At 42.9% G+C, this 14,245-nt stretch overlaps 1 protein-coding gene across 1 annotated transcript; it reads right to left on the bottom strand.

Annotated features, from left to right (window-relative positions):
* Positions 1-353: 353 nt before the first annotated feature.
* Positions 354-11,256, bottom strand: LOC148663181 (antigen WC1.1-like). Its single transcript, XM_088630874.1, has 10 exons — positions 11,232-11,256; positions 10,320-10,634; positions 9,046-9,348; positions 8,296-8,349; positions 7,819-8,124; positions 7,066-7,341; positions 5,131-5,223; positions 3,101-3,172; positions 2,525-2,596; positions 354-497 (listed from the first exon to the last, which is right to left on the bottom strand). The coding sequence occupies exons 1-10, from the start codon at positions 11,254-11,256 to the stop codon at positions 391-393; spliced, it is 1,623 nt and encodes a 540-aa protein (XP_088487000.1). The 3' UTR covers positions 354-390.
* Between the last annotated feature and the right edge of the window lie 2,989 nt (positions 11,257-14,245).

Below are 14,245 nucleotides of genomic sequence, written 5' to 3'. Positions count from 1 at the left end.
CTGTCTGTCAGCAGCAGTTAACAGGTAACCACGATCACAATGTTCAGTGCTGATCTCAGAATTGCTGGACATTAGACCTTCTGTGGCAATGCAATGTCTCTCAATTTAAAGGTATACAGTAAATGTGTAGGTCAGTCTCACAGCCTGGCAGAAACAGCAGGAGACACATTAACATGGTCTCACTAGGCCAGTGACTTTGTAATTACTGTACACTGCCCTAACCTTATAATTCTGTGGATCTTCATAATCCTCATAAGCTATAGAACTGAAAACATTAAGGGAGAGAAAAAATAGTATTTTAACAGTGGCAGTGCAGGAACAAAAGGTGCATTATATTAGTTTTACTCAGTCCCAAGCTATAATCTAACACAGTCAGGCTCACACAGCTGCTTAGACTCTGACATCATCATAGTCAGTGCTGTCAACAGAGGAAGTTTCGTCTTCTGAGGGCTCTTTGGCCAGGAGACTCCGCACTCCAGGGGCAATAGGAGAGACACCTACCAGAGAAACACAGTCAGCACAAGAGGAAGACAGGCCCCAGCAAATAGATTCAGCCTGACAAGAGGAAATGGGATCTTCACTGACAGAAAAAAATGGATAAAAAACACAAGGCAATGTGATGAACAGCTAGGAGCTATGGGAGCTATTTCTAACTATTAAATCAATGTTTTCCATAGCCCGGTCTATTTGAAAACATAATAGGTTCTCCGGCAGCCATTTCTTTTTTTTGTTTACTATATTTGGCATATTTCATATATATTTTGGCAAATATTTGCTTTTGTGATGTTGTTTTTGAGAATTGCGAATTATGGATGGAGTTTGGAGTTTCTCTTAACTGAAACACAACATAAATATACCTATAAAAAGATTAATTTGCTTTATTATTTGGTACCTGGTTATGAAACACACTGTTGAAAAGCTTGGCTTGCCTTGTGTCTTGTGACATGTAGTCTGTGCTGCTGTTCTTGTTTTTCCTATTAGAAATATTAGTTTATTTTGCTATTTAGAAATAGCAGTTTCTGTCTGAAGTGCTGTTGTCAGCATTATACTATTGTTTTGTTTATTACACAATAGTTTTGCTACTGTGAAAACAAACTTAATGGTGGTGTTTAGAGAATATTGGAGTTTAATATGTGATATATTTAAAGAAAAGTGTTTTTAGTAATGAAAAGTGTAGTGCTGAAAGCACATATATGTGTTTAGTCACTTAGGCCTACAATGGCTGAAAAGTTAGTCAAAGAAACAAGCTTGTAGAAAAGATATAAATTAACCGAAGCATCTGTCAAGATACATGTGGCGATCAATGCTGAGAAGTTTACAATTGGCATTCTTCCCACAATTTGAAAATGTGAAATGTGAGTGAAATAAGTTAATGTCAGAATATAATACCTATTAATTGTTTAATCAAAGGATATATAGAAAATGGTAGCTGTTTTCACCTTTGTTTATAGCATATACAACCATACAAAGGTTATTTTCAAGAAAATCAGTAGTAACTAGTGGTTCCCAGTAACTAATTGATCCAGGATATTAACCAGGTAGTTCTTGAAAAAAAGCCAGGGTATCATCTTCAACAATGGCTCTATATAAAAAGTTCCACAAATCTGACAAAGTTCCACAAAAAAGACACAGTAGAAAACTTTAAAATTACAAAATATGTACTTTGTAAACAGATATTCATATCCCCAATAAAATAGAAACAAGAAACATCAAAAACAGATTAATTAGATAATGTGTCTTCCTTAAAAATTCTAAAAATGTTATATTGTTTATATTATTTGCAACAATGTGGGAGTGGGAGGAGCCACGGCGACCACCTTTAAGTTCGACGCCCCATCTGATGGGGCAGAGGCATCAGTGTGAGGATAGCGAAAACCAAAAAAAAGGCTGGACTATCACTCTTAGTAGGGGTCCACCCTGGGGGAAAAGAAAGATCGCTTGGGACAGTGGCATCCAGACTGGACTATTCCTATTTAGTGGGATCCAGTATGGAAGAAAAGAAGAGCGAGGCCAAAACAAAAAAGAACTCAACCTGTCCCAGTAGGAGATACACGGCGGGACAGGCGAAAAGAAAAAAGAAAGTAAAACAGAGGAAAAACGTGGTCTCAAATGCTGTGGTCCTTAAGCAGTCACACAGCTGTGGTTGCTAGGGCAACGCGCCACCCTTTATCCAGGGCTCCGCCTCCACACTGAACACACCCCCAAGTAATGCCACATACCATACATACATTACTGTAAATGTATAGCCTGTCCCAACATCCTTTTTGCTTTCAATTTAAATATAGGAGAACAGTAAATGGGATTGGGATCTAAACTTTCTTCCAATTTAAAATCTGTAGAAAACAGAATATATTAATAGAATATACTAATAGACTAATAGATGTGTTTTTTAGTCAGGACTTCATGTAACGTTTCTGAGTAGGGATTCCAGCTGGCACTCCAGGGATTGAGTAAAACCCACTCTATGTAACCTGCTTAACCTCCCACCCCCAATGTGAGCTCCCCTGACTACCACAGCCCTCACCTGAGATGGGCTCATTCTCATTGTTCTCAACATCATCGTATTCAGACTGCAGCTCATCACAGAGGAGTTTTCCTGGGAACAAGAGATCAATTAAATACAGTATGTGTTTCACCTAGTAAATTAATTTTACAAACACACTGCTATTTTCTTCTGCTGCTTCTTATTACTTGTGAATTTGTTTAGATTTTCTATTCTAATTTCTTTAATTGCTCCTAACAACTTCAAAGTAATAAGTTGTAATAGCAAATCAAGAAAATACTGTTGTAGATAAAGAACAGAGGAAAATTTTGGAGGACAGTGTATATTGGCCACAGGACTGATGTGGACACATATCCCTGTAAGACAAGATAACAGTCTGATGATTTAAGACTTAAAAAGTTAACTCAAGATCGGAGTGGGCATTAACATGTCCAACATCATCATAATACCAAAAAGCATGTTAAAAATAAGTCAATGAGCTTCTTGCATTTTTCCTACAAACACGGGCTAAATTGATTTACTGAGGTTTGCAAAACAACAAAATTGAGTTTATCCAAATCTTGATAGAGTACACATGTGTAAGTGGGCAATGTTTACCTGGGACAGGGTGCTCCTTACTATCCTCCAGATTGTCATATTCAGAAGTCAGCTCATCAGAGAGGAATCTCCCTGTGAACAGGAGGACAGACCAGTAATACCTGCAGTCAGACAGCAGCCTCCCTGTCCTCTACTGGCTGTTCCCACTAGGAGAGAAGCCAGGATGTGAACAGTAACACAGAGTTTGTGTTTCTAAGAAGAGACCGGGTGAATACTGCATTGAATTCTTTCTATTTAGCTAAACAACTGTCACAGATGTCAGATGGGCCAAGTGTCACAGATGTTGGAAGGGACGAACCGTGGAATGGCAGGAGATAAAGACCCTATGCATAGCGGCTGAGCGAAGGTGAATGAGAGACCCGGAAATATATAGCCCCAGAGAGAGAGAGAGAGAAGGACAGCAAAGCACAGGAAACTAGGGACAGGAAAGGGTAGGAGTGCCCTCTGGCTGCAGAGGGCATGACAGTACCCCCCCTCCCTTTATGGGCGGCTCCTAACGCCCATACAAATAAATGAGCTGCACAGCACTGGGGGGAGGAAAAACCTAATTTAACTGAAAGGAAACCTCCGGGAGTCCACGGCTGAGAGCTGCCCCCTCCTCCAGGGTATAAACCTTTATTGGGTACAGGAAGGGGGGGTCAGGTAGAGCTCCAGAAACTTAAAACAAAGTACACAAGCACAAACCACAACAAAGATAAACATGGGAGACTAGGGAAACAAACCACAAAAAACAGATAGGAACCAAAAGTTCCGAGACACATGGGGAAGGGGCACCAGAGAGAAGGGGAAAACAGGAAGTGAAAAAATCAAAACACCAAGCAAAAACTAAAAATCAAAACACAAAAACCCCGGAAAAATACAGCCAACTGCGCAATAGGCACGTTCACATTCTATCACTGATATCAGAGTGGACAACCCGAGGAAAGCCAGGCCGCAGCCCTCTTACAGGCACGGATGTCTGGAGTGATATCCAGCAATAAGAATAGAAGAACGGCAAAAAGGCTCACCAATCTATCGCTGATATCGGCGGAAGACAACCCGAGGAAAGCCAGGCACTAGACCGGCTCACCGGCACGCATGTCAGGAAGGTGATATCCAGCAATGAGAATGGGAGAGATAAAAAGTCTCACCACCCTATCGCTGATATCGGAGTGGACAACCCGAGGAAAGCCAGGCACACGGCCCGGTCACAGGTACGGATGACCTGAGTGATATCCAGCAATGAGGATAGGAGGGCCAGCTCAACATTCAATCACAGATGCCGGAATGACAACCCGAAGAAAGCCAGGCCGCAGCCCGCTCACAGTCGGAAAGAGCATCCCATTATTAGAATAGGAGAGCTGAGAGAAAAAAAAGCCCAAGGAGAAAAAAAAAACCTGCGGGAAAAACAAAAATGCGCCACTCGCGGGGTCCGTAGGAGGCTCAGCATTCTGTTAAGGATGTCGGAAGGGACAAACTGTGGAATGGCAGGAGAGCAGAAAAGATCTTATTCGTAGCGGCGGAATGGGAGATTAGCCCGGCTCAGCAGTTCTGGAGTCGTATAGAAACCAATGCCCTCAGGCAGCGGACTTGGGGCGACCTGGTGCTAGGCAGGTCTCAGGCCATCTGAATGTCAATGCTGAGTGAAGGTGAATGAGAGACCTGGAAATATATAGCCCCAGAGATAGAGACACCAGAAGGAAAGCAAAGCACAGGAAACTAGGGACAGGAAAGGGTAGGAACGCCCTCTGGCTGCAGAGGGCGTGACAACAATGATAAGTCTTTATCTTTCCCCAGGTACAGTGTCCCTAAGAGTAACTTCACTATTGCTCTGAGGTGTGAAATTGAAATGTTTTGTGTAGAAGATTGCTGTGCATCCATTGCTCACTGAGAAAGCACATCCAGTGCCGGTAATGACAACCTGTGAACACATTCTGTGTCAGTGTGTTTGTTCACTTGTTGAGACTTAAGTATTGAGTGGTCAACAGTGTGATCTCCTGTCTCCTGTACAAGAGGGGGTGCTGTCATTGCCAGTGTGTGTGTCCACTCACCTCTCCTGGCGGTGCGGTGGGCCCCCTCTACAGTCTGTTTGAATGGAATTTCTTGGTAGACATTCATGGGTTCGAATTCTGCTTCAGCTAAAGCTTTGGAAAGAACAGACAAAGGGACACACAGCTTAATGGATATCTTAAAAATATTTAATTTTTTGTTATATTTTCTTATGGGTGTTTTTAACAGAGGGAAGACAAAACCACTTGTCACTGCATAACTGCACAATGTTGCAACCAAACCGACAGCAGCTCAGAAACTACTGCTATCCCGGGACACCATAGCATTACCATGAATGATCACATTTCTTCTGAGGCTCCTATTCAAATACACTCTGGCCATTTGTTAATAAGTCTGTCATCCTATCAATCAGCCACTCAGTCTTCCCATTGATCAAACATGGCATTTTGTATAAAATCCACTGGAAAGGTGCTCTGTCATTGAGATAACTGAGCTGCTACTAGAGACATGCTAGCAGTGAACCCCGAAACCTGAGGTCCAAGACCTGAGGCTAAACTGCCCAGCACTGTTGCAGTGGCTGCTTTCCCTGCCTGTTTCTGTCTTCTCTAGTTCCTGTTCACCTTCCTTAGTTCCTTCAGCCTCTGGAAAATACAGAACTCCTGTGAGACACAGCTTTCAGCAACATCAGGCAATATTTGTGAGGTTAAGTTCCTTCTTATTGTATCTTATTGAAATTAAGATACAATAAATTCTTACTTATGTATCATGCACTTTACACATTGTATATAGGGCAGAAGAGAATATTCTCAAGGATCACGATGTGAATACAAGAAAGCAGTCTAATCCATAGCCAAGCAATTAAGTAGCCATTTCAGAAACAAAGGGAAAAGAGGACACCATTAGTTGTCCTAATTTGGTAAGGTGAAGAACTTTTCAATGTGTACATAGTGAGCACACATAGAAGGCTCTGACCAATAAATGGGACCTAACATAACACTTAAACAAATGAACACACAAGAACACCCAAGAGCAACACAGTAGAGCAGAACAGAATGAAGTGAACTGTAGAAGAACCCCACACTGAAACAAAACCCAAAGTCCCGGAACCTTGGCCTGTGATCTCCCCAAACTGAAATCCCACCAAGAATCCCTGGATCATAATTTATTGTCAAGTAAAAGCTCTGTGAAAGACAGCACACATCCCAGAGCTTGACTAAATGTCTTTTGTGAAAGTCTGAACAGATCAATGTAAACCTGTTGCTGCTGCACAGGTGTGTACACCTAGTTTGGAGTCTATGACCTGGGAAGATTCCCTCAACTTGTTAGGGTGATATTTAGTTTGAAATGAAATGTGAATAGATTCTTTCTCATTGAGGTTGAGTATCCTTTGATTATTAAGATATACAGTTGAACATAAACTTGCATATACAGTGTAAGGAACAGTTCTTTCCGGACCCTATGCGGACGACACAATCCGAAGAAGTGGGGAAACACTAGGAAAAAGTCATGCAGGAATACGGGGCTGAAAACAGGGGGGGGGCGTGTCCAAAGTGCGCTGGTGCACGGGGAAGGTGTGGCCGAGGCAAACAATCCAAAAGTAATCCATAGAGGGAATCCAAAAACGCAAGAAAGTCCATAGCCAGGTGATCCATCCAAACAAGGAATTAAAAACACGAACCGGGTCGGAACCGGCGGACAAGTAACAGGAACAGAGGTTAAAACTTTAACGGGACCAGGCGCTTCCAGGTCCCGGACTCGCACGGTGCGGAAACCAGATGCAGAGCCAGGCTGAACGTCAGCGCCTGGCTTTTAAGGTGGGCTGGGAAAAGGGGTCAGGTGCACAGAATTAAGTCTGAAGTGAAAGGGCTCGAGCACCCTTAAGGGGGAGGGACAATAATCGTGACATACAGTTACTTTTACATGTGTAATAAACACAAACACCATCTCAGGTTTTCACAGTTGGACTCACTCCTTACCTTTACGCAGTTTCCTGTTCTGCAGCAGCTGCCCGACTAGCAGGACCAGCAGCACAAAGACCAGAGCTCCCAACGGGAAGAAGACCACAGCCGGGACAGTCCAGCCTCCTGCCTCCTGCTTTGGCTGTCTGGGTGATTTAGTGACCCCTGGTAAAGCCAGGAAAGGAGAAGAACTCAGAAGGGGAGATGTAGTGTTGGTTGAATACAAACCCTTGAAGCTTAAATCAGATGAACCCAACAGAAGGTCAACCAACCCCCTCCACCAGACCAGTAAAACTGTTAGTGTCATGCCAAGAAGAGAGAGAAAAGGTTTCTGCACTGCATATGTGAAGACGCATAAGTATGGAGAATAAGGATTATTTGGAACAGGAAAGCTTTGTAATTTACTTGTTGCTGCTGCTTGAGTAGCTGTTGTAACTGTTGTAGTTGTCAAACCTGGGGAAGAGAAAAGAAAAGCTTGTTTTAGAGAAATCAAGCATGTGGTCTTGCTGTCTGTCCAGATTTAAATCCCTTTACATTTGTCAGAGAAGTCAAGAGAATTCACAAATGGAGATCAGAGCAGGATAACCTAGATAGGCCTGGGCTTGAATCACTTCCTGCAACTAAATTAATTGGCTTAACAAGAGCTGAATGTTGCCCCTGCTTAGAATGATCATGAAATAAAGGAAATGACATGGCAGAATATGAAACTCCTGCAGAGATAAGAATCCCTGTTTGTAATGTATTGAAAATCCTCCATCCCTCCAATCTTACCCGTACAAGTAACCCCTGCATCCTCCTTGTGCTGACAGTCACTCTGATTCAGTCCAGAGTGACAGCAGTCCCACAGGAGAAGCTCACTGCCCCTGCAGTTCACTTCGTCCAGCCAGATGGCACCACTCCCTGGTCCGAATGAGGCCTCTATTGCTGCACTCACTGCGTCCCCACAGCCCAGCTGTCTGCAGACCACCTGGGCATCCTGCAGGTCCCAGGAGTCGTCACAGACTGTCCCCCAGGAGCCCTCGTACCGCAGCTCCACCCGGCCAGAGCAGTTAGTGCCTCCAGCCAGGCGCAGAGCCTCTGATGATGAAAAACCAGAACAATGTAAGAACCTCTGATTGATTGGATGCAGACTTTAAAGGAGCGGTGCCTGTTGGATAATCATGGGGAGTGTTTGCTTTGCAACATTTGATTGAATCATCCCATGCTGAAATGATTCCGCTTCTGGGGTCACAGCAGCTGTAAACTAACCTGTGCAGTGCTGCTGAGTGGGGTCCTCAGAACAGGACCTGTGGTTGCTGGAGGCTGAAAAACAATAACATAACACTTCAGTTATTACTGCTGTACTACATTACATTACAATACATTACAATAGCAACATGTACAAGAATGAATGAGGGTTAAAATGCTGCTGACTGAAAGGTTTGCTACAGCTATAGGTGACTAGGAAGTGTCTCTTTTTTAGATAGACTTTGTGATATCTGGCAGAGTTAACATTTCTAGCTGAGATGTGGAGGATCCCCTGATTAATAATAATTTCAAATTTTAACTTGGTATACCTATGTAATTAAGTCACGGGTTAATGATTGTCAATAAGCAGTACAAAACACACCATATAAGATCACATGAAGACCACAGGGAGACAACATATTACTATGCAATATGGCATATGACTTCTATGTGGTTAATTCTTCTTTGTGGTTAATTTGTTCATCATGATTTCTTGACCCTGGATAGGCTACAGCTCCTGTGTGACTATAAATTGGAAGAAGTGATTAGAAAATGGATGGATGGAGAGATGATTTATTGAAGTCTGCTTTGATGAATTGTTAAAGCTGAAGGCAAAACTGTTTATTAAATTCTTAACATGTTTTTTGAATTGCAAAGCCTCTATTTCACTCCTTCATTAGTCTCTCATTCCACACAGTTCATATACGTTCTAGCATGGAAGAATCAATACGGACTTCTTTTATGACAGAGAAAAGCATGAGATCTTTTTACCTGAGCAGGTGATGTTAGCCACTTCCCGGTCTGAGCAGTCATTCTGACCCCAGGGGGAGGAGGGACACTGCCACAGGGTGGAGTCATGTTTGCGACAGGAGACAAAGTCCAGCCATTTGGGATCCGGGCTCAGCCTAGAGTTTGTCTCTCTGATGGTGCCCTTGTCTCCACAGCCCAGCTGTTTACAGATCACTGCAGCTGTAATGTCCGTCATGGCGTTCTGACACACACTGCCCCAGGTGCCATTGTAGTAAACCTCTACCTGTCCTGAACAGCCTGCAGACAGCCTCAGCTGCTTGTGCTCTGGGAATAAAGTGAGAAACAGAGAAAGAAATCACTCTTACATAAACAGCTTAACCTTATTTTAATACAACAGTTAAAATTCTCAAAAACAATATTGCTCTACAATATATTTCATATTTAGGTCTGATCTGAAGCATTTATTTCAACATAGAGCCCTCAGAGTCACAAAACTTTTATGGATCAACATTTCCACACCTGTGAAAATAATGGCAAATATAATAATATAATATTTTAAGTTCTCAAAGTCTACATGTTCGTGATTTATTTCATGAAGTTGCACAATCAAATGTTGATATCCATTACAAAACATATAAATATATATGTCACGTAGCACTGACACAAAATATAAATGATCTCCAGAGTGCGTCTGTGCCAAGATTGCCTCCATTATCTGATATTCTTTCTCTCCCCACTCACTCCTGTCAGCACTGTAGGCTCCACATTGACCAAGAGTCCACTTTCACACATTACTCTCCACCTCTTCAGCCCCAGAAGCTTCAGTATGTTTTTCTGAGGTCTAAATGAAATTAGAATTTTTCCCCCAGTTTTAAATCTTCAGCAGATGGAAACATGTTTTCCTCTAGTATTTGTTGTACTTGGCTCTGTCCATTTTTCCTAAGGTCTTAATGATTTCCTAGCCCCTGCTGAAGAGACGCAACACTGCCATGCTTGACTGGTTGGTAGTGTTTACTGGGGTATATTGGATCTGTGCTTTGTATTTAGATCAAATGTCCACATTTAGTGTCATCTAACCTCCACACCTTTTGCTGCATTTGTGTATGCTCAATCAGTTTTTTTTGTAAATCTCTTATGGGATTTGAGATGGGTTTTTGAATTATATCCAAACTCCCTATGTTGAGGAACAGGGATATTTTTTGACTCATAGACATTTCCTCCCATTCCAGCCTCTTTTTCAATTTATGCTTTTACACCTTTGCACAGATTTCAAACATATAAAATAGCTGTCTTACCTGAACACAGGATTCTCACGTCCTCCTTGTGTCCACAGTCGTGCTGTCCCCACCCTGCTGAGGGACATTCCCACAGAGATGACTCGTTCCCCAGACAGCCTACCTCATCCAGCCAGATGGGTCCAGTTCCCTGGCTGAAGGAGGCCAGCACTGGGGCACTGAGGGGCATCCCACACTGGAGCTGGCTGCACACCACCTGAGAGTCTGCCAGGTCCCAGGAGTCATCGCAGACTGTCCCCCAGGAGCCCCTGTGATAAACCTCCAGCCTCCCAGCACAGTCACCTCCTGCCCCAACCAGCCTGAGGGACAGCTGGTCTAGGAGCAGAGAATTAGAGGTCAGGGGTCAGAGATCAGTGCAGTACTAAGAGATCACCATGACCTGCTGTTACAGTACAAGTTGAAGATCAGCTCAGCCCACTAGGCAAAGCAGATACAGTACAAGTACAGTGGTTCTTGACTTTTGATTAATTTAATATATCTAGTACTTGTAACAGACTCCGTGTTGATCATCAGCACTATACCAGATTTGTTACTGTTGTGATTCAATGTTGAGCACAGAGTCAATAGCTTTACAGGTGACAAACTGCTGTATTCAGGTAGATGTGTTTGCTGTAGGTCCCAAAGACCCAGACTGTGTGTGTGAGACACAGAGCAAACTATAAACACACACAAATGCGCAGATTCATCAGGGATTGAACTGAGCAAAAGAGGTCAACACATGAGAGCCCTGTAGATACAGAACAGGGGCTAATTCATACCTGGTGTTTCTGAAAGAGGAACAGCTGAAGAAGGGAAACCTTTCAAACACACAGAGAGAGAAATCAGACTGTGAGCTGTGTGTGAGAGGAGCAATTTAACACCATTCATTAAACTACAATTGAAACGGATAGACAGTCTTCATTCTCTCTTTACCTGCTGCAGGTGAATCTCTGGTCATATTTGATTCTGTAAAAGAAGAAATGAGCTCATTTCAGTCCACAGGAGTGATGGTTCACCAGTGCAGTGTCAGCTGTGTGTGGGGTTGAACTGTACATAACATCTGTAATCATTGACTTTCTGAGACTCACTTTTTCAGCCTCCTGTTTAATAGGGCTCTATTAATTAAACTAATTAAACAGTTCAGGTGTTAATTACAGGATTCTGAGATCCAAGACTTTCTTTCATTTTTAGGACCGTGATCTCAATATAAATATAAAAAAGAGTTTTGTCCACAGTAAATTTTTGTACCTAATCATCTGAAAGAAAATGACTATGAAAATGATTACCCCTTTAGGTAATGTTTGAGTTATATATGACAAGATTAAATTATACTCACACGCTTTAAGGAATATATTTTTGCTGGCAGCATGTAACAGAGCAGGTATTCAGTAAACCATGAAGACAGTGTGCTGCTGTGTGTAAGCAAAGAGGGTGTCACTGTGTTTTAAACACCCAATTCTCACCAGAGCAGATGACTCCTGCGTCCTGTCCATGAGAGCACACTGCTCTCCCCCATGAGGAAACAGCGCAGTGTGAGAGATGGCTCTCATTGCCCTGGCACTCAAACACATCTGCCCTTACTGGTCCACTGCCCTGTCCAAACCAGGCCTGCCCTGGCACTGCTACAGCCTCCCCACAGCCCAGCTGCTGGCAGAGAACAGTGGCATCTCTCAGGTCCCAGTAGAGATCACACACTGTGCCCCACTCCCTGTAGAGCCACTGTAACTCCACTCGCCCAGAGCAGGAGTCCGAGCCATTCATCAGCCTGAACCCTGTGTATCCTGCACAGGAGAAACAACAAGAGGAGAAGTGAGACTCCTTGTGAGGGAAAAGAGGTGTGTGTGTGGAACTGGCCACTCTTCTGGGCTCAGTTACCGGTCTATATGAACAGCCAGGAGGAAAAGGGTTTCTGTGTTTGGGCTATAGTTGGAAAGGAGGGAGAGTGAGTAGTTTTCATTAGAAACTGATTGGGTGTTTTACAGGCTAGTGGACTCAGTAGGGCTTGAGAAGATATAACTTCAACTACATCACAGGTGCTGGACAGATGAGCTATATGGTAATTTGTTTTCCAGGCTTAATGGGGTTAAAGTGAGCTGCTGAGTAACAGGACTGTCCAGGTGGACCAGGGCTGTCTGGAGGTGTGGGGAGGTACAGGTTGGGTCCTGATGTCAATTGATTCCCTGAATTGTACTGAATCATATGATTTAGCTTACTGAGAAGTGTTGAATTGCTCAGCTCTACACAGGGCAGCAGCTGATAAACTGCCTGCCCTCTCCTATGCTGACCACACACTTACAGTATCCACACAGAAAACACATGCCCCCAGACTATAACTGGGTACAATTGAAAACATACAAAAACTAAGACATGACTGGACAAGTGAAGTTGCATACAGAATTAATACATAATTAAATTATGGTGGAAGCAAAAATTGGAAATGGAAGCTGCCATTTTGCCTCTTTCCCCTATTTTACATACAAAACACTGTATAGTTTACAGAACCTGAAACTAATTATCTGTATGACAACAGTCAATAAGAGAAAATAAGTTTTCAAACTAGTAACAAACCACACTGCAGTTAGACACAGCAGAGAAAACTAGCCATGCCTTGACATAGTCAACTGCATTGTCAGCCTAAAATGTCTGTTAAAAAAGGGTGAGCAGGTATCTTCTTAGCTGTTACTGTCCCAAAGTGTGAATTTGTTGTGAGAGATGTTTTACTTTTGCAAAAACAGCTTCAGATTTTACCTATCAAGGCCTGAGCCTCAGCAGTAACCCTGTGCTCTAATTCTTGTGTTTCTCCACCGATCTCCAAGCAAGAACCATCAGAAGCTATGGAGCTAAATCATAGGTTATAATAGAGAAACTTCTGGCAAGCACAAAATCTTGTAGTCTTGATATGGCCTTATAAAGTACTCAAGGCAAATTGATGCTCTCACCTGAACAAACAATGCTCACATCATTTTTGTGTGTGCAGTTCTGGTGCTGTGTGGTGGAGGTTTGACAGAAGGTCAGATGGGTTTCATTGCCCTGGCATTGGATCTCTTCGGGCCAGACAGGACCCTGCCCCTCTCCAAAGTTAGTTCCACCAAATATGGCTTTAGGAATCCCACAATGCTCTTGCCTACAAATGACTGCTGCATCCTTCCAGTCAAGGTCAGTGTCACACACTGAGCCCCAGGTCAGATCAGGCATGATCTCGACACGCCCAGAGCAGGGATGACTGCCATTCACCAGCCTCACTCTGTAAAGATCTATATTTAAAAGTAGAAACAGATCTGCCATGAACACTATAAAACTGAAGGGAGTTAAAATAAGATTAAGTAAATATGGAGATAAAAAGCTGTCACAAAAAATAAGCTGTGAGACATTGGTTCTGTGAGTAAGATAAAAGTTGTTTAATGCAGAGGTGAAGTGTGCTGGTTTGTATGGTGAGGTGTGTTGGTGTGTGAGAAGTGAGGTGTGTTGGTATATTATTAGCTGAGTTTTATCATTGTGTTATCAATTTGAAGTGAATCTCTCAGCAGAGATGTGTTCAACTCACCATCATAGCAGATGAAAGGGGAAAGGACAGTGCAAAAATTATCATTCCATTTTCCCCTATTACTGTCGTCTAAGAACACAGTAGCACAGTCTTCAGTTCCACCAGCATTGTTGGGTTCACCTCTAGCCCAGTTCTGGAATGACAAGCTCTCCTGGTCTGACCATTTCCAGTCCCCCCTGTAGAGACCGATCCACACTTCATTCCCCTTCGCTGTCTCTTTGATCTTCTCATTCTCCCTCTGGTTCCTCACACTGACCAGGTCTGTGTGCCTCTCTCTACAGAATCTCTGAGCTTCTGGCCAGCTTTTTTGTTCCCAGATCAGAACGTATGTCAGCCCATTGACTGTTTTATCTGAATAGACAAAGAGTGTGTGAATATGTTAACTATTTTTGTAAAATATATG

The sequence above is a fragment of the Lepisosteus platostomus genome, chromosome 5, assembly GCF_059453375.1.
Source record: "Lepisosteus platostomus isolate fLepPlt1 chromosome 5, fLepPlt1.hap1, whole genome shotgun sequence".
NCBI classification, from domain to species: domain Eukaryota; kingdom Metazoa; phylum Chordata; class Actinopteri; order Semionotiformes; family Lepisosteidae; genus Lepisosteus; species Lepisosteus platostomus.
The sequence above is the reverse complement of the archived record's forward strand: the minus strand, read 5'-3'. Positions and strand labels throughout refer to the sequence as shown.

Excerpts from the sequence above, each read along its gene's own strand:
- LOC148663181 (XM_088630874.1), bottom strand. The coding sequence starts at position 11,256 with ATGACCAGAGATTCACCTGCAGCAG. Across the intron at positions 5,224-7,065 it reads GAACAGGAAACTGCGTAAAG|CTTTAGCTGAAGCAGAATTC; the intron begins GTAAGGAGTGAG and ends TTCTTTCCAAAG. Across the intron at positions 3,173-5,130 it reads CCACCGCACCGCCAGGAGAG|GGAGATTCCTCTCTGATGAG; the intron begins GTGAGTGGACAC and ends TCCTGTTCACAG.